This window comes from Sparus aurata, chromosome 3 (genome assembly GCF_900880675.1).
Source record: "Sparus aurata chromosome 3, fSpaAur1.1, whole genome shotgun sequence".
Classification (NCBI taxonomy): Eukaryota; Metazoa; Chordata; class Actinopteri; order Spariformes; family Sparidae; genus Sparus; species Sparus aurata.
Window position 1 is genome coordinate 2,723,684 of NC_044189.1, and position 26,154 is coordinate 2,749,837.

At 44.1% G+C, this 26,154-nt stretch overlaps 1 protein-coding gene and 2 gene segments (V, D, J or C); 1 reads left to right on the forward strand and 2 right to left on the reverse strand.

Annotated features, from left to right (window-relative positions):
* LOC115579516 (immunoglobulin kappa light chain-like) overlaps window positions 1-2,621 on the reverse strand; it is a 32,574-nt gene extending 29,953 nt beyond the window's left edge. Inside the window, exons 1-2 of the mRNA XM_030413088.1 lie at window positions 2,570-2,621; window positions 2,142-2,463 (exon numbers count right to left, since the gene is read on the reverse strand). Of these exons, the coding sequence (XP_030268948.1) occupies window positions 2,142-2,463; window positions 2,570-2,621 (374 nt within the window). The remainder of the gene's footprint in view (window positions 1-2,141; window positions 2,464-2,569) is intronic.
* Window positions 1-21,583, forward strand: part of LOC115579515 (Ig kappa chain V-III region MOPC 63-like) — a 58,830-nt gene extending 37,247 nt beyond the window's left edge. Inside the window, 2 exon segments of the V gene segment in view lie at window positions 20,144-20,178; window positions 21,243-21,583. Coding sequence covers window positions 20,144-20,178; window positions 21,243-21,583 — 376 coding nt within the window.
* The window catches only part of LOC115579517 (Ig kappa chain V-III region MOPC 63-like), a 72,683-nt gene extending 46,574 nt beyond the window's left edge, over window positions 1-26,109 (reverse strand). Inside the window, 2 exon segments of the V gene segment in view lie at window positions 25,636-25,950; window positions 26,058-26,109. Of these exon segments, the coding sequence occupies window positions 25,636-25,950; window positions 26,058-26,109 (367 nt within the window).
* Window positions 26,110-26,154: the final 45 nt, after the last annotated feature.

Here is a 26,154-nt window from a genome sequence, read left to right on the forward strand (position 1 = left end):
TGGTTATTTGTATCTGTTCATAATTTAGAGATATGGCATCATAAACTCAAAATAACGGAGACAAGAGGAGATGCACCGAGTACATCTGGAATACATGTTAATCCTAAATTCCAGGTGTTAAATGTATTCAGATATTAATAACATATTTTCAATACATTTTCTGAGTGAAAGTGCCTTAAACACATGTATTTTTAAATGACAGTGGACATCACCTTCATGACACTGAAATGTGTTAATGCTGACAAGTTTACATTATGGAGATAAAACACTGGTCCACAGACGAAGTGATGCCATATGACACTACTCCACTTGTGTAATAATTAACTAATTTTCTTGCATTTCCTTTATACAAGTTGTAGAGGTGCAGATTTAAATTTGTGTTTGACCAAACAGGATCATAATCCAGAAACAATGTGAAAATTTGAATATTTTTAATTTATAATGTAATCTAAGCATTAATATGTAACACTTTCTCAGATTTCTGCACAGATGCTCCAGTGAATGTGTTAACTGAGGTCAGTCACATTGGCAGCCTGGCAGAGGGCAGCAGTGTAAACCTGACCTGCAGCAGTACTGCCAACCCAGCTGCAGGTAGATACACCTGTACAGGAGGACTGCCTCCAGCTCCCTACTCAAGGTGGCCTCAGAACAGGTCCTGTCTTTACCCTCTCTGGAGCGGTCCAACACTGGACTTTATATATGTCAGGCAAGGAACCATGTGGGAGAAAATAACTCTGATGAAGTGCTGCTGGAGGTGGAGATTTCAGAGAGTGAGTCCCCAAACTGGGAAAAAGAGAAAGGGGGAATGACATGATGTCGGCCAGGTGGAGACACAGAGAAGTTTCTTAATGGAGTTTCCGCAAAATGTTGTATTTCACAATTTTATTTTGATAATATTATACAACAAGATAACAAATGTTCTAGTCTGCCTCACTGGCACCTCAGGACCACCAGCAATGGAAGAGGAAGGTGGTGAACAGAAAGCAACATCCTCACGTGCTTTCATGTTCCAGTATACCACCTGGTCCTCACAAACCACCATGTCCATATACCAGCACTTCCTCACATTCCACCACGCCACCAAAGGAATGGGGTCTAAGGTTGGATTATCAGTACTTCTTGGACATTCAGCATGCCTGGTTTGACAGGCTGCAGGGGGAACTGGCTGAGCTTTGAGAGGAGCCTCCATCAGATGGAAAGCTGCACACATTCCCTGCTGTGGTCCATGAACAGGAGTCCTCCCTCCAGACTGAAACCTGCTTATCTCTTAGCCATTTGTTTTCCAAGGGTGTTCCAGCAGCAACCTCTTCGACCAAATCTCTTAGCAACCTTCCAGGCATTCACCCATGGAGTCGTCCCACCAAAGGTCATCAGAGACGAGGAGGTTTTAGAGGATAAACAGTTAAAATGAAGATCTCTTTGAAGTTCTATTAGTTTTTTTGTTTCTTCTTCTGATGAAAATGAACATCAGCATGACATGTTTATTTGTATTCAGAAATAATCTAAAGTTAAGACATTTTTGTTAGATTCACCTTTCCACAATATCAACATCTATCAGTTATTTCTTTCCTGTTCAGAATCTTAAAATAAACTTGAATTTGTATTAACAAACCTGTGTATCGAAGACTATCTCTTGTTATTGGTGAATATGATAAATATAAATAAGGCAGTCTTGTGCCATTTTCACATCTGAAATTGAATTATCCTCCAGGGGAGGTCAGCCAAAATACACTTTAACACCTGGTCCTTTGTGAGTTTCCCCCCCAAATTTGCTGTTTGGGAGATCTAATATTTCTTAATTTCTTAGTCATTTAAAATGGGAGTGATGGTTCCAAATAAAAACATCGATAACTATCTAACCCAAAACTGAAAAAGGGAGGAGGAGGGTCACGTAACATATTACAGCATGTCATCTGCATACAACCTCATTTTCTGATGGTTTAAATTTTCAATTCAAGAAAGATACTGTGATTTATCTTTGGTCCTTTTAGTGAACTACTGGTGTGTGTTTCCCTGTGTGTGTGTGTGTGTCCTCAGTGAAGTGTATCAGTCTCTGCAGTAGCTTCCAGCTGCAGCAGTCAGTTCAGTTTCTGTTCAGTCTGACTGAGGGAGGTTTTTGTACGACGGTTTTTCACTGTGTGAACACATACTGACTGTTGGGATAGTGAAGACTCTGACAGTAGTAAACTGCTGCATCTTCAGCCTGAACTCCACTGATGGTCAGAGTGAAGGCAGAGTTTGATCCACTGCCTGTAAAACGACCTGGAATCCCTGATGCTCTTCTATTAGCATAGTAAATGAGAAGTTTAGGAGCTGCTCCATCTTTCTGTTGGTACCAGGCTAAAAGGTGGATGCTGTTCGAAACATGAACATCCTGACTGGTCCTACAGTTGATGGTGACGGAGCCTCCCAGAGCAGAGCTCACTGCTCCAGGCTGAGTCACTGTGATCTGACCTCTGGACTCTGAGGACACAGAGACAAAACATAAAGCAGCGTCATGGTTTTGTGGGCTTCATTTCAGAGGGACGGATGTTGATAGAGGAGAGGAGTTTGATTCTCTGGACTTTACCTGTGAAGCAGCAGCAGAGGAGAGTCCAGATGAGGACGCAGATCAAAGTCATGTTTTTGATGAGGAGGATTTCTGTGTCTTCTGTTGTCATGAAGGACAGCTGTCAGTCATCCAGTGTTCAACTCTCAGGACTATAAACTCTCCCAGAGCACTGGAGCATGCTGCTGCTGATGCAAAGTGGCTCTCTATGGAAATGTTTCAGTTATGTCAACCTGGACCCTCCCCATGAGTTTTGTCATGTACATGTAAGAATACACTTACAGATGGGTGGTATTCAGAGATACAAATTCGAATTCAAAGAGGTCTTGAACATCTTAATTACTAACTCCTCATCTCTGCGGGGAAACTCTCGGCTGACTCTTCCTCCACGCCGTTGGAGGTGTTGATTTTGACCGGGCGGCGCTTCCGCCCGACAGGCTTCAAACAGTGGAAATGCTCACGGAGTAGGAGCGCTTGGCCTGAGGAGAAGAGGAGTTAGATAGAAGCAACAAGGAATCCAGGGGCTCAGGGCCTGACAGAGGGAGAGGTGGTAGGTGGGAATCACCCGGGACAGTGGTTGTCTCAGCGGCGAGGTCAGAGTGACGGAGTTTGATACACTCTTGCAGGAGAGGATGGGAAAGTTGTTGAGGATCTCAAATCTCTTGCCAATGGAACTCCTCCCAGAAGTTTTGGACATGTGGGCAGATCCAGAAAACATAGAAGCTTTTATCAGTTGCATTTGGACAGATTTCTTTGTCTCAAGTCCATGTAGTAACATTTTGGCCACTGGACAACTTAACTCAGCTGAAGAGTACCATGTCATCTTTAAAAGCACTGCATTGGTTTAATTCCTCACCTCTTAATCTTCTCATTACATTAGTCTTTTCTTCTGGGTTCTGTGATTATAGTCACACATCTTTTGGATTGGCCGCATATTTATCAGTTCTCAGGGGCACTTTTCCAAATTAAAACATTGTCTTCATAGTACGAGGGTCTACCTGTGCCAGGAGAAAGTGTTTCCGGTAAAGTCTATGTGGTGCGGCTAAGGCTCTCTATGTGAATCTTAGGTTGCTCAACAACGCCACCTTGGGAATTACACCCAAGGAATTATTTTACAGCTATCAAAAACATAGGTTCGTTCCACTCAACAGGCAAGACACGTGGTTCCCAGTTTACAAAAATACTTTACTGATAAAACTGATAAATATTTTGACAAAAATTGCCATTCATACCAAATAATGAAAATGGAGCCTAATCAGGGGCTGAGGCCTACTGGTGCGGAAAGAGCTAGTGAAGGATAAGGGGACTCAACAAAATAACTTAAAGAAAAAGGGTTCACCCAGACACGCGTGGCAGTCACACACTGTGGTATCACCAAAATCCAAGGGAGCACAGCACACAAGAAGGAGGGACACCACCATCCATGTCACAGCACCACCACCAGCCTGCAGCCACTGAGAAGGAGAAAAAAAGGTTACAATGGAAATAATTAACCCAAAATGTGCAACAAAATATAAAACAAAAAGCAAGGAACAGTTCACAAAATAAGCTAAACACAATTGCCTAAACAAAACAATTTACTTAATCCAAACAATAAGAAAGTAAAGAAAGCAAAACAAACAATCCAAAAATAAGGGATTAACTCCTCACAACCATTCGGTTAAAATAAAAGAAATGAAGAGGTTAAAAATGTGGTGTCGGCAGTCCACCATGCAAGACGGCTGTAGCCAAAAAAACAGATAACAGCAGCGCCACCAAGCAGCACAAAGCCACAGAAAGAGGCAACAATGAACAGGTCCCCGCCGGAGACAAAGTCCGACGCAGCAGGGGACAAGATCGTGTATTTAGCAGCAGAGACCATGTCGTGTATCAAAGCAGTAGAAACAAAACAGCAGCAGTCCCAATCAGCTGGTCGTGGAGTCACGTGATTCGCCACCTGTGGATTTCGCCCAGCTGATGAGCATTCCCTAACAATAAACATAAAATACACTTACCACCGCCCGAGAGAACCAGGCATCAAACGGAGTACAGAGCACTCGGTCGCTGCTCTGCAGTGAAAACACACAGACTTTAAGCATGAGGACACCGAGCAATACGTGAATGAAGCAGCAGCAGCGAGGAGCATTACCTGCATGGGAAAACACCTCTGTCCCGGAAGTGACGCGTCACTAGGAGCACAAGAAGGAGGACCCTACTTATGTACTGCCGCCCTGGTGGTCAGCTGTGCAAGACATCCCTATTTCTATGCTGCTACATCTAGAATAGCGTCATATGTTGATTTTCCTCAAATAACATACTTGCAAAAAGGAACTATTTGTGGTCAAAGTCTGTCACAGTGGCCCAGCCATTCTTTACCTCAACTCAAGGGATGAGGAAGATTGCTGTAATTCTAAATTAGCGACTAGGTCTTGATTTACTTCGACTACACGGCTAACAGGCTTTTAAGTATGGGCCTTTTATTCTAAATTCCTCTGTACAAGAAGGGTATGTTCTAAAACATTGCAGACTGATTTCAATCAACTCCCCTTTGCTTGATGATGCATGTAAGAATCAGCACTTCCATCCTAGATACAGCTATAAATAGGTCTAAAGTTTGGTGAGTAATCCAGGACTAGAATGTGTTAATAGGCTATATGCCAACCGTTGTGGTGACGTATTTCCGCTTAAAAGTCAGCCAGCGCGAACACTTCCGGTGGCCATCCGCTTTGTTTGTTTTGGTAGGTAGTGTGGCTAAGCTAGTCGACTCGACGATGAAAAAGTTTAAATATCAGCGATCGTCTGGTACGACAGCTGAGCACTGTTGTGTGCCATTGTGCCAGGCATCCAGCTAGTTTTTTCACTTTTCCTGCCGACGAGGAGATAAGGTGGATAGTCGCGATCCGCAGGGACAAATTTACGATCACGGCTCACACCCGGGTGTGTAGCCGGCATTTTAAACCGGAAGACATCCGTGAGCCAGCATCAGAAACCGCACGACGTCTGTTGAAAAGGGGATCTGTCCCGGAGTTATTTGAGTGGAACAGTTTCTCCCTTCCACTTCCACGGCAGGGGGCTTGGGAGAGAAGGCAGAGACTACCGCTAGAGGATGACAGGGAGGCTAACGCAGCGGACCATGTAGCGGAAGAAGTCTCAATGGACCACCACTATGTGTCGGCTCCAGACCCAGCGGTTGTCGATTTTGTGCTGGAGGAAAATGCTTCTCTCCGGGAGGATATTCGCCAGCTACGAGGACAGGTCGAGAGCCTTACGCTGAGGCGGCGGTTCAGCATCCCCCGTTTTGCTGCCTCGGACAAAGACATTAGATTCTTTACTAGGTAAGTAAGTGGGGATAATGCATAACAATACAGACTATACGTTTCGGATGACACATGATTAATTAGCTCAATATTGAAATTCTATCGTGAACATGGATTATACAGTGCTAAGTGCTAATTTGTATTGCAGGAGTTGTTACGGGCTGAGGTTTAGACTAAAAATGCAGGAGACTGAAGGCGAGACCCAGTTCAAAGTTTTTAATTCTTTAAGCAAAAACACAAAATCCTAGTCAAAAAACTAGGGGATCAAGGCAGGAGGAAGGCTGGCCACGGCGTCGAGGGAGTGGGTGAAAAAACAGGCGAGGCACACACAGGACGGGAATGGAATCATCTGGCAAGCTGGTGCAGTCATGACCTGGTTTAAGTGGAGGTAGGGTGATTGCTGTGATGCAAGACAGGTGTGTCTCATCTGGGTCTGTGAGACCAGCCACGCCTCCTGCCACAGCCTGAAACAGAAAACAAAGGGGAGGGGGAAAGCAGAGGAGCAACAAAAACCTAGACCATCACAGTACCCCCCCCTCAATGGACGCCACCTGGCGGCCTCCCAGGCTTGTCTGGGAATTCCCGGTAGAAGTCAGTGAGCAGACGAGGATCCAAGATGAGGGCCTTGCTGACCCAAGACCTCTCCTCTGGACCGTACACCTCCCAGTCAACAAGGTACTGGAAACCACGGCCCCGCCTGCGCACATCCAGTATGCGGTGGACCGTGAATGCAGGGTGACCCTCAATGAGCCGGGGGGGCAGAGGGGGCTCGGCCGGAGGGCTCAGAGGGCTCTTCATGACAGGTTTTAGCAGAGACACATGGAAGGCAGGATGGACCTTCAAAGCGGGAGGGAGCTTAAGCCTAACGACACTAGGATTAATAATGCTGTCAATGATGTATGGCCCGATGTACCTGGGGGCTAGCTTGCGTGAATCAGTCTGAAGAGGGAGGTCACGTGACGAGAGCCAAACCTCTTGCCCAACCTGGTAATCAGGAGCAGGGGTCCAATGCCGATCCGCCAATCGTTTGTTCCGAGACGCTGATCGTGTCAAGGCTGCTCGGGCTTCCTGCCAGACTTGGCGGGCACGGCGTAGGTGGGCCTGGACTGAGGGGACTGCAACTTCAGACTCCTGACTTGGAAATAGAGGATGTTGATAACCCTTGGAGGCCATGAATGGGGACATACCTGTGGCAGTGCTGACCAGAGAGTTGTGGGCGTATTCGACCCAAGGCAGGTGGGTGGACCAAGAGGCTGGCAGACGAGAGGCCACACATCGTAGGGATGCCCCAAGGTCCTGGTTTGCCTGCTCGGTCTGGCCGTTGGTCTGTGGGTGGTAACCGGAAGAGAGGCTGGCCGATGCCCCCAGAGCTTGACAGAAAGCTTTCCAGACTTGGGAGAGGAACTGGGGGCCCCGGTCAGAAACAATGTCCTGGGGGATACCGTGGAGACGGAATAGATGGAGCACAAGAAGTTTAGCAGTTTCTAAGGAAGAGGGAAGTTTAGGCAGAGGTACAAAATGGACTGACTTAGAAAAACGATCAACAATGGTAAGTATAACCGTATTTCCGTCTGACGGGGGTAAGCCAGTAACAAAGTCCACAGCAACATGCGACCAGGGGCGATGGGATACGGGCAATGGACGGAGGAGACCAGCAGGAGCACGGTGAGATGACTTGCTGCGAGCACAGACTGAGCAGGCTGAGATGAACTCTTTGGTGTCAGCAGACATGGAGGGCCACCAGAATCTCTGCTGAAGCAGAGCCAGGGTCTTATGGTAACCAGGATGGCAGGCCAACTTGGACGAATGACACCACTGGAGCACGGATGACCTCACTGGGGGTGGAACGAAGAGCCGACCTCTCGGGCAGTGCTCAGGAATAGTATGCCCCTGGATGGCATCCTGAACTACCTGTTCGATCTCCCACCTGGCAGCTCCAACCACACAGGAGGATGGGACAATGGTCTCCACCGGGGTCTCCTCCACTGAGGGTGAGAACTGACGAGACAAGGCATCAGGCTTGATGTTTCGGGAACCAGGGCGGTAGGTAAGAGTGAAGTTAAATCTCCCCAGAAAGAGTGCCCACTGTGCCTGGCGAGGGTTCAGCCTACGAGCAGAGCGTAAATATGCAAGATTTTTATGATCAGTCCATACAATGAATGGGTGTACTGCACCTTCAAGCCAGTGTCTCCATTCCTGCAGGGCCAACACGACTGCAAGCAGCTCCCGGTTTCCCACATCGTAATTGCGCTCAGCTGGGGAGAGGCGTCTGGAGAAAAAGGCACAGGGGTGGATTTTGTGGTCGACAGATGATTGCTGGGAGAGTATAGCCCCCACTCCCAAGTCTGAGGCGTCGACCTCCACGATGAACTGCCGATCTGGATCAGGGTGCGCTAGAACAGGGGCACTAGAAAACTTTTCCTTAAGGTTATTGAATGCAGCCTGTGCTGCTGAGGACCACACAAAAGCCTTCTTTATTGAAGTCAACTGTGTGAGTGGGGCTGCCAGCCTGCTATAGTTCTTAATAAATCGTCTGTAGAAGTTGGCAAACCCCAAAAACCTCTGAAGGTGTTTGCGAGTGGTGGGAACTGGCCACTCTACGACGGCCTTGATCTTGGCTGGGTCAGGCTTTAATTGGTCTCGCTCAATGATAAAACCCAGGAAGGAAACAGTTGAAACACTGAACTCACATTTTTCTGCTTTAACATAAAGCTTGTTCTCCATTAATCTCTGCAATACAGTTCTGACATGCAACACATGTTCCTTTACACTCTTTGAGAAAATCAAAATATCATCAAGATAAACAAAAACAAATCTATTCAACATATCTCGGAGAACATCATTAATCAAGGCCTGAAACACAGCCGGTGCATTAGTTAGCCCAAAAGGCATTACTTGATACTCAAAATGACCAAGGTGGGAGTTAAAAGCAGCCTTCCACTCGTCCCCCTCCCTAATTCTCACCAAGTGGTACGCGTTCCTCAAGTCCAATTTGGTGAAGACCACAGAGTCATGGAGGGGGGTGAATGCTGAGTCCATAAGTGGTAGGGGATACTTGTTCTTAATAGTGATTTCATTCAGACCTGTATAGTCAATACATGGGCGCAGGGACCCGTCCTGACCCTGCCCCCAGGGGAGACGATGAGGGGCGAATGAGGCGGTTGACAGGGAGTCCTGGATGTATGCCTCCATGGCTTCTTTCTCTGGCTTGGAGAGGTTATAGAGCTTTTTAGAAGGGAGAGGAGAGCCAGGAAGTAGATCAATAGCACAATCATAAGGTCTATGTGGAGGTAGTGAGAGTGCCTTGTCCTTACTGAATACCTGCTTGAGGTCATGATACTCACTGGGGACCGCTGATAAATCAATCTCCTCTGGGGGGCTCTGAGAGGTGGGAACACTGGTGGGTATGGCTGAGCGAAGACAGTTGGCATGGCAAAAAACACTCCAGTTAACTATGGAAGCAGTGGACCAGTCAACAAGTGGATTGTGAATCTTAAGCCAAGGCAGCCCCACTATAACAGGGGACATGGGTGAGGAAATGACAAACAGTTCTATCAGCTCGTGGTGGTTATCAGAGAGAGTCAGGGAAATGGGTTCAGTTCGGTGAGTAACTCTGGCTAATTGCTTTCCGTCAAGTGCCAAGACCTCCTGGGGTTCAGAAAGGGCTATGGTGGGAATATTAGCCTGGCTAACCAGTTCATAGTCAATGAAACTATCATCGGCACCTGAGTCTATTAGAACTTGAACGGGCAAGGTGTCATGTGACCAGCGCAGCATACCTTGAACCTGGATCCTTTTGCTTCTTGAGGGGGTTGAGTTTGGGGAGATGCAGCTCACCAGCGCCCCCCTGCTGGCTGATGAGCCTCCCCTTTTGGCAGAACTGGACACTTGGCCAGGGGGTGTCCTTCCTGGCCACAGTAGAAGCATAAGCCTTGGCGAAAACGTCGTTGTCTCTCTGCTGGCGTCAGTCTGGCTCGTCCCAGCTGCATGGGATCCTCAGCGTCAACTGGTGGTTGTGCAGCTTCCTCTGGGCGATCACTGGAGGCTCTCAAGGAGGTTGGAAACTGCTGGTGAGGACTGGAGGCAGGGGAGGAGAACCTGGATCTCCGCCCCACAGCCTTCTCCCTTTGTCTCTCCCTGAGTCTGTTATCTAGTCGGGTGGCTAAGATAATGAGCTCTTCTAGGGACGTAGTTTCATCCCTCGCGGCTAGCTCATCCTTTATTTCCTCAGACAACCCCTTTAAAAATACACCCTGTAAGGCTGCCTGATCCCACCCACACTCAGCGGCTAAAATGCGGAAGTCAAGTGCGTACTGGGAAACTGAGTTTCTGCCCTGGTATAATGACAATAACTGGCTGACTGCTTCTTTACCCTTAACGGGATGATCAACAACTCTTAGCATCTCTGACGTGAACGCTTTGAAATCTGAACACAAAGAGGGGTTGTTCTGTGATATGGCTAATGACCAGGCGGAGGCTTTATCAGAAACGAGACTCTTAATAAAGGCTATTTTTGATTGGTCTGTAGCGTAGGTAGCTGGTTGCTGACTGAACACTAGGGAGCACTGGTGCAGGAACTGGGAGCATGTCCCTAGGTCACCAGCATGCCTGGCAGGGATTGGGATGAAAGGCTCGCGGGGCAGGAGAGGTGGAGGGCCAGGTGGAGGGCCAGGTGAAGCAGCAGGTGGTGGAGGTGGAGAACTGCCAGGGGTCGTGAGGCTGCTGAGCTGGGTTGCCACCTGGTCCAGCCGGCCATCGAGCTGCGTCACACTGGTAGTGAGCTGTTGAAGAGTCTCCATGACTTTCCTTAGCGTGGCGTCGTGTTGGCTGATGAGCGCCCCTTGAGACGACAAGGCTTGTTTCATTTCATCCATCTTGGCCAGATGATTCTGTTATGGGCTGAGGTTTGGACTAAAAATGCAGGAGACTGAAGGCGAGACCGAGTTCAAAGTTTTTAATTCTTTAAGCAAAAACACAAAATCCTACTCAAAAAACTAAGGGATCGAGGCAGGAGGAAGGCTGGCCACGGCGTCGAGGGAGTGGGTGAAAAAACAGGCGAGGCACACACAGGACGGGAATGGAATCATCTGGCAAGCTGGTGCAGTCATGACCTGGTTTAAGTGGAGGTAGGGTGATTGCTGTGATGCAAGACAGGTGTGTCTCATCTGGGTCTGGGAGACCAGCCACGCCTCCTGCCACAGCCTGAAACAGAAAACGAAGGGGAGGGGGAAAGCAGAGGAGCAACAAAAACCTAGACCATCACAGGAGTGCCCATAATAAAGTGCTGGACAAAAATGCCTGTATAAAGTGCTGAACTGTATTGCAGAAATACCCGTACTAATGTGCTAATAAGTGCAAGATTCTATTGCAGAATGCCCATATTAAAGTGCTTCAAGTATACAACAACATATTAAAATACAACAAGCATACAACAAACGGACAAAGAAGTATACAAATTTAAGTATGACCATGTTCACAAATCTGGTTTTCAAATAGCCACGCTTTAAGATGTTTGGAGAATGATGCGATGGTTGGTAGTTGGTAGTACCGTGTATGTAAAGTGCAATATGTTATATGGAGGGGATATAATTACAATATTTGTATTCTCAGAATTATAATAATACAAAAAATAGGTAGATATATTTAATTAAAGTCATCTGTTTATTCTGTTGTGTAGTTAATTATGAACAGTTATTATTGTTATATGTTTTCTAATTTTTTTAAGGTTTGCATCATATGACCTCCTCATGCAAACCGCATTGATTGAGCCCTCTCTGCCATCTATGGTCAGTGTTCGACAAGGGCAGAGAGGAACTCTCACTGATTCAAATGCCGCAACTCATTCCCTGCAGCCCATTGATGAGTTGTTCCTGTTCCTAAACTACCTGGCCCTTGGATCCAAGCAGCGGGACCTTGCTGACCGGTACAGTGTCCAGCAGTCCACAGTCAGCCGAATCATAACAACATGGAGCAACTTCCTGTATACAGTACTCGGCTCAATAAGGATCTGGATGCCTGAGGAGCAGATTCGCAAATCTCTGCCTGCAGACTTCAAGGACTACACTGACACTACAGTCATCCTTGACTGCACTGAGCTGAGATGCCAGTGCCCATCTTTCCCTTCTCTTCCAGAGTGAGGTGTTTTCATCCTACAAATCCCACTGCACTCTGAAAGGGCTCATTGGAATTGCACCACATTGGGCAGTGAAATTTATCTCTGCACTGTATGCTGGGTCTATCAGCAAAAAGCAGATCACACGAGAATCTGGTCTCCCCACCGTCCTAAAACCTGGGATGGCTGTCATGGTAGACATAGGTTTTCTTATTGATAACATTGTACCCTGCAAGATCTACAGGCCAGCATTCCTCTCTGGCAGGTCCCAAATATCTGCAGGTGAAGTTAGGGAGACGCAGGCCATAGCATGTCTCAGGGTGGATGTGGAGCGCCTCATTCGCCGGGTCAAGGAGCACAAATTCTTTGACTCTGAAATTCCGCTTCAGCTTTTTGGAAGCATCAACCAACTCTACACTGTGTCCTGTCTCCTCACAAATTTTGAAAATGGCCCACTGGTAAAGGCTTGGGCAAAGAAGCCCGAGGTCTGAGTAACCACAACAAAGCCCCCATTTTTTGAGGAGGGACTTTTTGAACATGTGTGTATAAGTTCATACAAAAATGCAACTACACACTTTATCTCATTTATATACAAAGTGCTCTGTAAATAAAGTCTGAATGATAAATATACAGTGTGACTGCCTTTGGTGTGCACATCAAGCTTTCAGTTAGACGACCTTCATCATGGCATTGCACATTACATAATGTGCATATATGCAATGCCCTGATGAAGGTTGTCTGACTGAGAGCTTGGTGTGCACACCAAAGGCAGTCACACTGTATTTTTATATATTTTTTATTATAGTTAGACTGACCTTCATCAGGTCATTGCACATAACATACAGTATGTATGTTATGTGCAATGACCTGATGGAAGGCTGTCTGTCCGAAAGCTTGGTGAATATAAAAAGAGTTGCTTGGATCTAAGTGTGCATTAAACCAGTTTTTGTTTGTACTTTCAAGAAATCTAAATCCCTTTTAAAAATACTTAAAATTGGAGCAGTAGTCTGCATTCATCTGTCCACTTTTGCAACCCCTTTTTTCCTTAATCTTATCAGTGTTTATAGTTATATGAAATCTGTTTGCATACAGTTCAAGCCTTTGAATGCTACCTTATTAAAATGCTTGTGTCAATTCAAGTAGTGCTCTGCTTTTGTTTGGTCACTCATTTTTTAATTCCTGTCAGTTACCTTTTTAAAACTTATTACTTAAGCTGTACAGAACATCAAAATGCTTCGATCCAAATAATTTATTCTTACATGTAGCCAAAACATTACATCACAAACACAAACATAATGCAGCAACATTTCACTGATGAATTTCTTTTGTATCCATCACAGTAACTATAAATACACATACATTGCCATCAACTCACTAACTGCTCAAGCAGGCGTTGAGGTAAAAATAAAAAAAGAAACGATGGTTTCAATGACTTCCATGTCACGGGGAACCCTCTGAATAAACATGTCATCTTCTGTGTAAATGACAAAGTCACACCAGTCACAGCCAGAAACCAACATTTGTCCCTGGATTTGCCAGTAGTACGCATGGGATCGCCTCAGTGTGTGTCTACCCTCCCTGATAGTAATGTAAGGGCAGTCCACATAGCTCTGCACATTTGGGCATTTGATTTCCAGCAGGCCAAACACTGGCTGCCCCTCAGGATCGTACACGATCCCATCAGGTGATGATCTCATCCATGGGGCATCAGGGTGAATCAGGAACCCACAGGGGTAGTGATTGACCTCCCTTACCCGCAGTACTCCTCTACTGCTATAGGATCCAGGTCAAGCCCCCGTCGCATGTCAGCAGTCTGACTGGATGGTCTCAGAAGCCTTCTGGCAAGGTTTTCAGCAGAGCTTTCCCCCCTAGAATGACAGACCTCTCTAAATTTTGTGGAGGTAATGCGGCCCCTCCTTAGTTGGTGCCACTCAGCACTGGAACTCTGCTCTCGTGTGCTGCTCTCAATTTTGTGTGCTGTCACCAAAGATGTTTCAAGGGACGCCATATGATGGTGTTGATGTTCGGAGCAGACGAATGCACAGGTAGAGGGTCCCAGCCTGTAACCAGGGAGTGGCAGCTGTGGGGGAGAAGGGGCAACTGTATGTGGACGGGTCCTGGGGACTGTCCTTGTTGGCAGCTGGTAGGACAGCACACTTCCCTCTTGCACCTGACCAAACTTGGATCCAACCAGAGGTACATCACTGGAGATGGCCATCGTTGTGATCATGGGAGCTTCATCAGCAGTGAGTCCATGATACACGTCCTGAACTTTCAGCGTGGAGATGTCTGGCAGAGTGCAGTTGATGCCTTTATACAAGTTGCTTATGTGAAAAAAAAAACCCACAAACAATTCATGTCATAAATAAGAAACACGTGCAAAAGTATGTGTGCAGGCACACATGTATGTATGTAACTAATTGAGTTTTGTGCATGTGACAGTGTGTGTGCTTGTGAGTTGCTTGTATGAAGGAGGGTGTGTGTGTGTGTGTGTGTGTCCATGTCCATGGAAGTAAGTAAATGTGTGCAAAGGTAGGGGTGGTGGTACATACATATATATTTGTAGTTACGTGTGCGTTTAAGCAGGTAAGAGCTTCTCTGTGTGTGTAAATGTGTAAGTGGATGTGTTCTGTGTGTGTGTGTGTGTGTGTGTGTGTGTAGTATTAATAGTAACACATACCTGATTCCTTCAACAAGCTTCCTCTCCTTTGGTCTGGCTGACAAGATGACCATGTCATTAACTGGACCAGGTTTAATGCCCTGCATCCAAACAAAAACGCTTTTCTGTAAACATTGAACTGATATCCATACATAAAGAGTCATTAAAGGGTTGGTTACCATGGTCCTTGGTTTATGCCACTTCTGTTCAGTCTCTGTACAGCTGAACACTGGGGGAACAGATGTAAGCCTCAGCTGGGAGTAGTGGGCCGTCTGGTACAGTAGAGCTGCCACGTGGCTGCACAAGGCTGTACCTGCCACACAGGTGCACTGGCATCCCTGCAACTCCACTGGTTTTGAATCCCTTAGCACAATCTGTTTACAATAGCAAATGTTAGTAAGAGAACAAAATGTACTGGCTGCAAGTCTAATAATAGAAAGACAACATTAAATTAGTAAACTTCTGTTAGTAAACTTAAAAACTGTGCAAAATGAAACAGGAAAAAGTGTTATAAAAACACAATTTATTTGTAGTTAACCATGTAAAATAGATGTGTGTAATCTCACTTTACTTATTTCAAAGAAAAATACAAAATAAACGTTTAATTGAAATTATAAGAACTCAGAGCACATGTTTCTGTAAGAGCCATTAATTTTACATTCTTTCTTAATATGACACCTCGGGTACCTTAGGACATAATTCAGTGATTTATCCGTTATTCGCAGCAATGACATGACTCACAGAAACTTGATATGACAACAGAAACCTGTTTCTTAGTCTGAACTGAACCTGAACTGAACCTGTAGAATGACTTTCCCTTACACTCAGACAGTGAGGCTTCTGGCTTTTCTTCATGGACCTGTAGCACTCAGCCCTAACTGTGAACAGGTGAAGAACGCCATTGCTAACACTGTTAATTGTGCGCCGGAAGTAGTTCGGCTGGCTGAAAAACCCGGAAGTGCCAGACCGAAAGTCCGCGGCATATAGGCTACTGAGGGAACATATGGATACAAGGCGAATGTGTTATTTAAAATGTGGAAGTTACAGGCAAAAACGCAATTGCATCCATTCTAGCGCCACCTATATTCCAATTTGCACCAAATTTGGCACAGAGCCTCCGGGTGACTTTAGGAATAATTGACTTATGTTTGATGTTGAAAGCATTTAGTTTGACTGAAATATGAAACAATATGTGTTTTTCAGCTGGCAAAAAAGATTGTTTGGTTATAACTAGCAGATTTTTTGGAGTGCCAAAATTCTTTTGATCAGACACATCTGGAGATTCTATGTGCAAAGTTTCAGGCAGATGGGACTTAAATTGTAGGAGGAGTTTGAAAAAGTAGGTTTTGCATATGCGCCGATTTAGCGAACGAAATGTGCAGCAGAAGTGGGCGTGTCCTATGTCAGAAAACCCAGCTCTATTCAGGGAACATACGGATATAAGGTTTGCGACCATGTTATTGAAAATGTGGATGTTACAGGCAAACACGCGATTGCATCCATTATAGCGCCACCTAGTGGAGTACATGTGCGATTTCTGGTATCGAAGAAGTGTGTCCTATTCTATCTGTGCCATATACATTTCAAATCTCTCAGCATAATAGTTTGGCTGAAATCAATGTTTGTTGTTTCTCTTGTAATAAGCCACGCCCACATTGACCAGTCATGACCACCTTCAAAATATGGCGTCAGGATTGGCCTTGCATCATACTGACCAAAATTTCGTAAAAATCCGTGTAGCCGTTCAAGAGATATAAACTTCCCATATTTTTAGCGCCCCCTAATGAGCAAACTTCGCCAAATTCATCTCATCCCTTCCCAGTCTCATGGCAACCAAGGATCTAAAGTTTGGTGTTAATAGCATTTATTTTGACCGAGATATCAAACAGTTTACATTTTTATAGCTAGCTACAGAAATTTGTTCGTTAATAATTTGCGCAATTTTTGGCAGAGCAAAAATCTTTTGATAACTTCAGATCAGGTCCAGCTGAAGAGTGTATGTGCCAAGTTTCACACAGATCGGACAAAATCCCAAGGAGAAGTTCGAAAAAGTAGGTTTTCCAGTTTTTGCGAAAAAACTTTCTCACCGGAAGTGGGCGTGGCCAATCGCAAAGTGATTCAGCTCCATTCAGGGAATCTGGGGATACAAGGTTTTTGAATGTGCGACCTACGGTGTGGGAGTTATAGGCAAAAACGTGTTTTCCTAGGTTATAGCGCCCCCTGCAGGCGGATATATGTAGTTTTTTGTGTCTGAGATATTCGCAGGAGTCTGGAACAACCCTCCAAATTGCACCACCCTCCCTTGCACGGTTTAGCCTGCAGCACCACTTTTAGCCGGAGAAAAATAAAAATAAAAATCTTTACAATTACAATAGGGTTCCTAGCACCGCTGGTCCTATGCTTGCATACGCGTTTCCTCGGCCCCTCGGGCTTGGCCCCCTGATAAAAACACCCCAAATTGTTATTATTTCCTGCAGACTTGAAATGAATTTAAATGAAAAAAAAGAAAACATTCAACTTAAAGAGACATGCAGCAAAAAAGAAGAAAATATCAGGATCCAACCTAACTCTTTAAGTGAATATATAAACTTTGATATACTGTAGATTTAATGTTTGGACATGTGGACAGATCCAGAAAACATAGAAGTTTTCATCAGTTACAGTTGGACAGATTTCTTTGTCTCAAGTCCATGTAGTAACATTTTGGCCACTGGGCAACTAACTCAGCTGAAGAGTATCATGTCCTCTTTAAAAGCTCTGCATCAGTTTAATTCCTCACCGCTTAATGTTCTCATTAGTCTTTTCTTCTGGGTTCTGTGATTATCGTCACACATCTCACACATTTTGGGACAGGCTGCATATTTATCAGTTCTCAGAGGCACTTTTCAAAATTAAAACATGGTCTTCATAGTACTTGGGTCTACCTGTAACAGGAGGAAATGTTTCCTGTAAAATCTAGAATAGCATCCGATCATGATTTTCCTCAATTAGCATACTTGCAACAAGGAACTATTTGTTGTCATAGTCTGCCATAGTGGCCCAGCCATTCTTTACCTCAACTCAAGGGATGAGGAAGATTTCTGAAATTCTAAAATAGCGACTAGGTCTTGATTTACTTTGACTACACGGGTGACAGGCTTTTAAGGATGGGCCTGTTTTTCTAAATTCCTCTGTACAAGAAGGGTATGTTCAGAAACCTTGCAGACTGTTTTCAATCAACTCCCCTTTGCTTGATGATGCATGTAAGAATCTGCACTTCCATCCTAGATACAGCTATAAATAGGTCTAAAGTTTGGTGAGTAATCCAAAACTGGAATGTGTTGATTTGAATGTATCATATTGTTCATTTTGTTGCTGTTTAGGTCACTGCTGACTGTTTGCCATTGCTGTCTACAGCTTTTAAATCTAAACTTGGGCATTGTTGTCCTCAAGCTAGTGCTGACTATGATATTCAGGTCACAGCTGACCATTATACATTAATAGTTAAAGTTTGTAAATATAAAGCAGGGCATTTCTCTCTTCTAGTCTCTGATGGTGGGGTTGTTCATGTCACTGCTGACCATTCACCATTGCTGGCTAAAGCCTATACAGGTGAAAAAAAGCATTTATGGTACACTGTTGATTATAGTTTTTCTGTTTCATTTTCTTATTTTATGTCCATCTCTAAAAAGATTTCAAACACCGTTGTTTAATTGAGGCCTTCTACATTTCGCTTGATAGTAAAATATTCAGCTCATTTGATGTCAGGCTTTGTTGCTATGTTTCGTCTCATTACAGATTATTGCATTTAAGTAACCATTGGTTGTTACATTCCTGCTTGGTCAGTGAGCTTTCTTGGGGGAAATATTTGGCTGTTGTCTTTGGACAGCTTGCCCATTCATTTTGAGGAGGAATTATCTTGTTTCTGCAGAAGGCGGACGTTCCACAATTACAAAATCTCCCTATAGAGAAGCTGCACCAAATACTTTAATCAATAATAATCATCACCTATAACTTGCTCATCTGTGAACAAGATTCATGAAGATTCATCTTGAATCTGTAATAACATATTATTTTTACCCAATACACCTGTCTTAATGTGATGTGACTTTACATATGCAAATGTTGAACTGGATCCATGGTTGATAATGAAGGTTTGTAAAGGAGATCTGTGTCTTAATGTGTTTTTTTTAATTTAATATGGTTAAAATAAATGTGTTCCAGTATATAACTGAGGTCAAAGGTCACCAAGACATCTCTCCTTAAATATCCAAAGTTGGGTACTATTGAGGATTAGGCAGAAAGTATTTTGATTTCTATTAAGGTTATTATTTATTTTTTTTTTTTGGCACTTGTTTTGACTCATGATCATTAGCGGTAAGAGTAAAGATAGTGGAATGTGTGTGTGTGGTTGTGTGTGTGTGTGTCCTCAGTGAAGTGTATCAGTCTCTGCAGTAGCTTCCAGCTGCAGCAGTCAGTTCAGTTTCTGTTCAGTCTGATTGAGGGAGGTTTTTGTACGACGGTTTTTCACTGTGTGAACACAAGGTCACTGCCGGGCCAGTGAACACTCTGACAGTAGTAAACTGCTGCATCTTCAGCCTGAACTCCACTGATGGTCAGAGTGAAGGCAGAGTTTGATCCACTGCCTGTAAAACGACCTGGGATACCTGATGCTCGAGTGCTAGCATAGTAAATGAGAAGTTTAGGAGGTTCTCCATCTCTCTGTTGGTACCAGTGTAACCAGCTCCCGCTATAAACATCCTGACTGGTCCTACAGTTGATGGTGACGGAGCCTCCCAGAGCAGAGCTCACTGCTCCAGGCTGAGTCACTGTGTACTGACCTCTGGACTCTGAGGACACAGAGACAAAAACATAAAGCAGCGTCATGGTTTTGTGGGCTTCATTTCAGAGGGACGGATGTTGATAGAGGAGAGGAGTTTGATTCTCTGGACTTTACCTGTGAAGCAGCAGCAGAGGAGAGTCCAGATGAGGACGCAGATCAAAGTCATGTTTTTGATGAGGAGGATTTCTGTGTCTTCTGTTGTCATGAAGGACAGCTGTCAGTCATCCAGTGTTCAACTCTCAGGACTATAAACTCCCCCAGAGCACTGGAGCATGGTGCTTCTGATGCAAAGTGGCTCTCTATGGAAATGCTCTGACTGACTCCAACAGGGACTTGGATTACTCTCATCATGCTGTTTATCAATCGATCAATTATTCAAAGTATTGATTAGGATATTTTCAGTGTCAATTTTATAGGAGTTTGGCTTCATACTTGTTGAAAACTGTGTTTCACAATGTCATCTGTCTTGTTTAAATTAAATGAAGAATGAATAAAGTTTTTATTAAAAATCATCATATTTTAAATAAAAATATACATTCTGTAAATCTGTGGCTCTGTGTTATCGTCACTTATCATATCAGCTGATGATATTTTACAATCAGAGACTAATTGTGTTGAGTGTGTTTGTGTCAAAGTCAGAGAGCCGTGTCTCTCTACAGTCAGAGGTTTTTGTACGGCGGCTCAATGAGTTTGTATCACTGTGGTACACGTTCGGTGGAGGAACCAGACTGAATGTTGGAAGTAAGTCAAATATTTCAATGTTTTTCTTATTTCAGGCACTATTTTTTCTTTTTTTCTACATATTAAAAAGAAAATAGCCAGTTTTTCGAATAAATGTTTAATTTTTGCACAAATATTTGTCAGTAACAGACAAAGTTTGCTCCTGAAACAAAAAATTCAGAAACTAATTCTACTAAATATGAAATGTTAAGACAGTATAGAAATCATTATTTCCTCCTTTAATGATAAAGTTGCATGTTGAGGGCTTGTAGGTTTAGTTCAGTGTGTCAAAGTCAGAGAGCCGTGTCTCTCTACAGTCAGAGGTTTTTGTACGGCGGCTCAATGAGTTTGTATCACTGTGGTGGACTTTTGGTGGAGGAACCAGACTGGATGTTGGAAGTAAGTTTCTGCACAAATCCTTCGTAAAAAACTGTGAAGTCATTTTTGATGTCAGGTTTTGGATGTTTGAGGCAGATAAATATATCTTGTTTTAATTCCAACACTTTTATTCTTCATGTTTTAATTCTCCTCCTTTATCATGGAGGCTAACTCAGAGCAGCTTTACTAATCATTTCTTTACACATTCCTGTCAAAGTGACATTTACACAGCCTGAAGTGTAGAAAAGATAAAACTGTAAACCTGTTTTACAAATGTTTTGTAAGAGGAGATGTAATTTTTCACCTCAGTGATAGCAGTGTTCAAAACGCTCCTCTTGTCCAACATTTGATTGCAGTCGGTTCATTTTCTGTATTTGTGTATGTGTCCACTAAATATTTTAAAGTCACATATAGTTCAGGTTTTGTCTGATTGTGATGAGAAAGTTTGATGTGTTTTATTTCCAGTGTAGTTTGATATATTTCAGCTCATTCTGTTTGATGATTCTCTCTGTGCTGATATGCATGAGAGGCTTCTTAAAGGGAAGTGAAACAATGTGTGAGTGAGTGACTGGTGGAGCAGAAAAACCATCTGACAGAAACTCCTTAAAGGACTAAATCAACTCTCACACAGTGAAGGTGTCCCAGTGTCTGCTGGTTGATTGACAGCAGTGTGGTCCCTGTCCTCTAAGCTGATTGGTGTCTCCTAGGTGATGTCCGTCCCACCCTGACGGTGCTGCCCCCCTCCAGTGAGGAGCTGCAGCAGGGGAAGGCCACGCTCATGTGTCTGGCCAACAAGGGCTTCCCCTCAGACTGGAGTCTGTCCTGGAAGGTGGACGGCAGCAGCAGCAGCAGCAGCAGCAGCAGCAGCTGGGAGCAGAGCAGGAGCCCCGGGGTGCTGGAGAAGGACGGCCGCTACAGCTGGAGCAGCACCCTGAGGCTCCCTGCAGACCAGTGGAGGAAGGTGGGCTCTGTGACCTGTGAGGCCACCCAGGGCTCCCAGACTCCAGTCTCAGAGACACTGAGGAGAGACCAGTGTTCCCAGTCCTGACCTGACTCACTGGGACTCTGCTGCTGGTTTTACTCTCATACTGCTCTCAGCTCTCTCTCTGTTCTCTCTTTCTCTCAACATGTTTCAACATTAATGTGTTCTTGCTTCTGTTTCAACATTTTACAACAATAAAGATTTCATTACCTTTATTATAAATGAGACATGTCTTTGACCTTCTTCTTCAACATATATGATATATGAGGTTTTCTGTTTCATCTACTCTTGTTAAGTTTCGTAATATTACAATTTTTGAGTATTTCTTTTTTCAAGTCACGTGTTATCACAATCATCTTGCCTTTAAGAAGATGAATTTGTTCATGAATCTTATTCTCGTTTTCTGAATGAAAAAATAGAAATAAAATAACATTAATTCAGCATTATAAATAAAAATAAATATCATCTGCGTAAAGTGATAACTCCTTCTCTTTCCTCAGATTGATCACAGTTTGAAAGTGTAATTTGTGTAGCTTGCAGTAATCTTTCTCTCTTTCTCAAAACATGTCTAAACATTGATGTGTTCTTGCTTCTGTTTCAGCATTTTACAACAATAAAGATTTCATTACTTTCATCATAAATGTGACATGTTTATGTCCTTCTTTCAACATATATGATGTATGAGGATCATTTGTCAGATTAAAGCACACAGTCATTCAAATAACAATTCCATCATTTCCTGATTATTTTTTCAGTGTTTTAAGACTGTGGATATTCTTCTGTAGTCTTTCCACTTTGATCCATATGAATTCGTTTCTAGTTTACATTCAAAATGTCATCTGTTTTAATTAATTAAAAGAGAAAATTAAGTTTTGTGTCTTTGAAGGGACGTGCATCAGACTTACATGAAACCATCACGAACATGACAGAGTCTTTATGGATGTGAATGACTGTTTATTGTTATTCAGTCAATTATTTCACTTTTCATAATAGAATAGAATAAAATAGAATATCTTTATTGTCATTGTAACAGGTACAACGAAATTAAGTGCAGTCCTTATTCAGTGCAACAGGAGGTAGTAAATGCATAAATAAATACATAAGTAAAAACTACTGTATGCATATTAATGCTAAAAACACATAGGAGACACACCTACACATACAGCGACATTTACATTTAAAAATTGCACATAGCCCTTTTGACAAAGGTAAGTGGTGAGAACTATGCTTTAGTAGCACTATTCAATGCACTCATGGCTGTTGGGTAAAAACTGTTTTGTAGTCTGTTTGTTCTTGTTTTCATGGACCTGTATCTCCTGCCTGACGGCAGTAATTTGAACAGTGTGTGACGTGGTGTGATAAGTCCTGTACGATGGTTTTGGCCTTTTTGAGGCAGCTGGAACTGTGAAGTTCCAGAGAGTAGAGAGGGCAGCCAATGATTTTCTGTGCTGCCTTTGTGTCCCCCTGGAGCTTCTTCCTCTGTGCCACAGTGCAGTTTGGAAACCACACACAGACAGTATGACCGGATGCTCTCATTTGTGCAGCGGTAGAAGGACACCAGCAGTTTTTGGGGGATGTTGTTCCTCCTCAGAACTCTCAGGAAGTAAAGTCTCTGCTAGATCTTCTTCACTAGCTCAGTGGTGTGGGCGCTCCAGGTCAGGTCCTCCATAATGTTGACTCCCAGGAAGCATAAGTCGGAGCCCCTCTCCACACAGGTCCCGCCTGTGAGCAGCAGCTGGATGTCTGTTTTCTTCCCCCTTGAAATCCACGACGAGCTCCTTGGTCTTTGATGTGCTGAGGAGCAAGTTGTTAACTCTGCACCACTCCGCCAATCGCTCCACCTCGTTTCTGTAGTCGGACTCGTCCACCCTCGAGATGAGCCCCACTACTGTGGTGTCATCGTCAAATTTGACAAGGGTGTTGCTGTGGTGAGCGGGGGTGCAGTCATGGGTGTAGAGGGTGTAGAGCAGGAGACTCAGCATGCAGCCCTGTGGGGAGCCAGTGCTGAGGCTGAGGGCCGTGGATTTATGGGGGCCCACTCTTACCGTCTTAGTGTCAGAAAGTCCTTAATCCAAAGGCAGGTGGAGTGTGGTATTCCAATGTCAGACACCAGTCTTTGGGGGAGGATGGTGTTAAAAGCAGAGCTAAACTTTATGAAGAGCAGCCAAGCGTAACTCCCCTGCTGCTCCAGGTGGGACAATGCAGCATTGAGGGCTGTGGCTATGGCGTCCTCAGTAGATCTGTTAGCCCTGTAGGCAAACTGCTGTGAATCAGAGGTGGGAGAGTGGAATGACATGATGTGACTACGGACCAGTTTCTCAAAGCACTTCATCACCACAGGGGTGAGTGCTACTGGACGGTAGTTGTTGAGAGTGGTGATGTTAGTTTTTTTGGGCAGTGGGACTATGGTGGAGGACTTGAGGCAGGATGGGACAGTGAACTGGGAGAGTGACTGGTTGAAGAGCTTAGTAAAGATCCCCACCAGCTGGTCTGCACAGTCCTTCAGCACACGTCCGCAGACGCCATCAGGTCCGGTCGCCTTCCTCAGGTTGACTGCCCGCAACGTAGGAGCATGGTGCTGCTGATGCAAAGTGGCTCTCTGTAGAAATGCTTCAGTTATGTCAACCTGGACCCTCCGTATGAGTTTTGTCTCATACATCCAAGAATAAACCTACAGGTGGGTGGTATTCAGAAAAAGTAGATATAATTCAGAGAGGTCAGGAATATCTTAATTAATAACTTGCATTATGATTCACTACCATATAAAATATCACATTTCCTGTGCTCTTAGTTTGGACTGAGCTGAAGTTTGAACTGTATCTGTCCACATCATGTTGTTGCTGTTCCCAAACCATTTCCTGCACTACTGGTCAAATATCAGGTTCACAGTCTCCATCCTCATCCCTTCATGTTCACATCACTCTATCATTTCTTCTTGGTTCAGAGTTTCCAAGGTGTTTTTCTAAACTGAACCATTGTCTTTATTGTACCAGTGTCTAGCTGTGGCAGGAGAAGTCTTGTCCTGTAAATTCTAAAATAGCATCTGGTCTTGATTTTCCTCATCTAGCGGACTTGTCACAATTAACTATATGTGGAAAGTTTGTTATTCTTTACCTCCACTCAAGGGATAAGGAACATTGCTGTAATTCTATAACATTCTTGATTTACCTCAGCTAGACAGGTAACACAATTTTAGAGATGGGCCAATATTTCTAAATTCCTCTGTACAATAATGGTCTTTGGTCATATGTAACATGAAGCCAATTGTATTCAATCAACTCCTCTTAGCTTGGTAAGTCCTAGTACATATTGATGCATGTTAAAATCTGCTGTTCTATAATCAGCTATACTAGATGATGTAGGTCAAAATTTGCACGAATAATCTAAACCTTCACTATGTTGATCAGAATGTATCATATTGTTTAATTTATTACTATTCAAGTCATTGCTGACCAATTGCCATTGCTGTCTGAGGCCTTTAAATGTCTAGCAGGTAAATTGTCCTCAAGCTGTTGTCAGGTAAGATATTCAGGTCACAGCTGACCATGATGTATCATATTGTTTAATGTATTACTATTCAAGTCATTGCTGACCAATTGCCATTGCTGTCTGAGGCCATTGCCATTGCTGTCTGAGGCCTTTAAATGTCTAGCAGGTAAATTGTCCTCAAGCTGTTGTCAGGCAAGATATTCAGGTCACAGCTGACCATGATGTATTAACGGTTAAGTCTTTAAATCTCAAGCAGGTAATTTCTGTCCTCCAGCTACTGATGGTGAAGTTATTCAGGTCACTCCTGACTATTCACTATTGCTGGCTGAAACCTATTAGCTAAGCATTTTAAAGTTTTGGTGTCATGCTTTCTATTTTGTTTCATATCATAGCAGATTATGGCATTTCTGTTCAAATATTCATGGCTTGTTTCACACATTTGGTGGATAATGAGTGTCAGTGATAATAGTGTGTGTGTGTGTGTGTGTGTGTGTGTGTGTGTTTCTGTGTGTCCTCAGTGAAGTGCATCAGTCTCTGCAGTAGCTTCCAGCTGCAGCAGTCAGTTCAGTTTCTGTTCAGTCTGACTGAGGGAGGTTTTTGTACGACAGTTTTTCACTGTGTGAACGAATTCTGACTGTTGATGTAGTGATGAGCCTGACAGTAGTAAACTGCTGCATCTTCAGCCTGAACTCCACTGATGGTCAGAGTGAAGGCAGAGTTTGATCCACTGCCTGTAAAACGACTTGGAATCCCTGATACTCGAGTGCGAGCAGTGTAAATGAGAAGTTTAGGAGTTTCTCCATCTCTCTGTTGGTACCAGGCTAAATTGTGGTTGCTGCTCCAAGTATAAACATCCTGACTGGTCCTACAGCTGATGGTGACGGAGCCTCCCAGAGCAGAGCTCACTGCTCCAGGCTGAGTCACTGTGATCTGACCTCTGGACTCTGAGGACACAGAGACAAAAACATAAAGCAGCGTCATGGTTTTGTGGGCTTCATTTCAGAGGGACGGATGTTGATAGAGGAGAGGAGTTTGATTCTCTGGACTTTACCTGTGAAGCAGCAGCAGAGGAGAGTCCAGATGAGGACGCAGATCAAAGTCATGTTTTTGATGAGGAGGATTTCTGTGTCTTCTGTTGTCATGAAGGA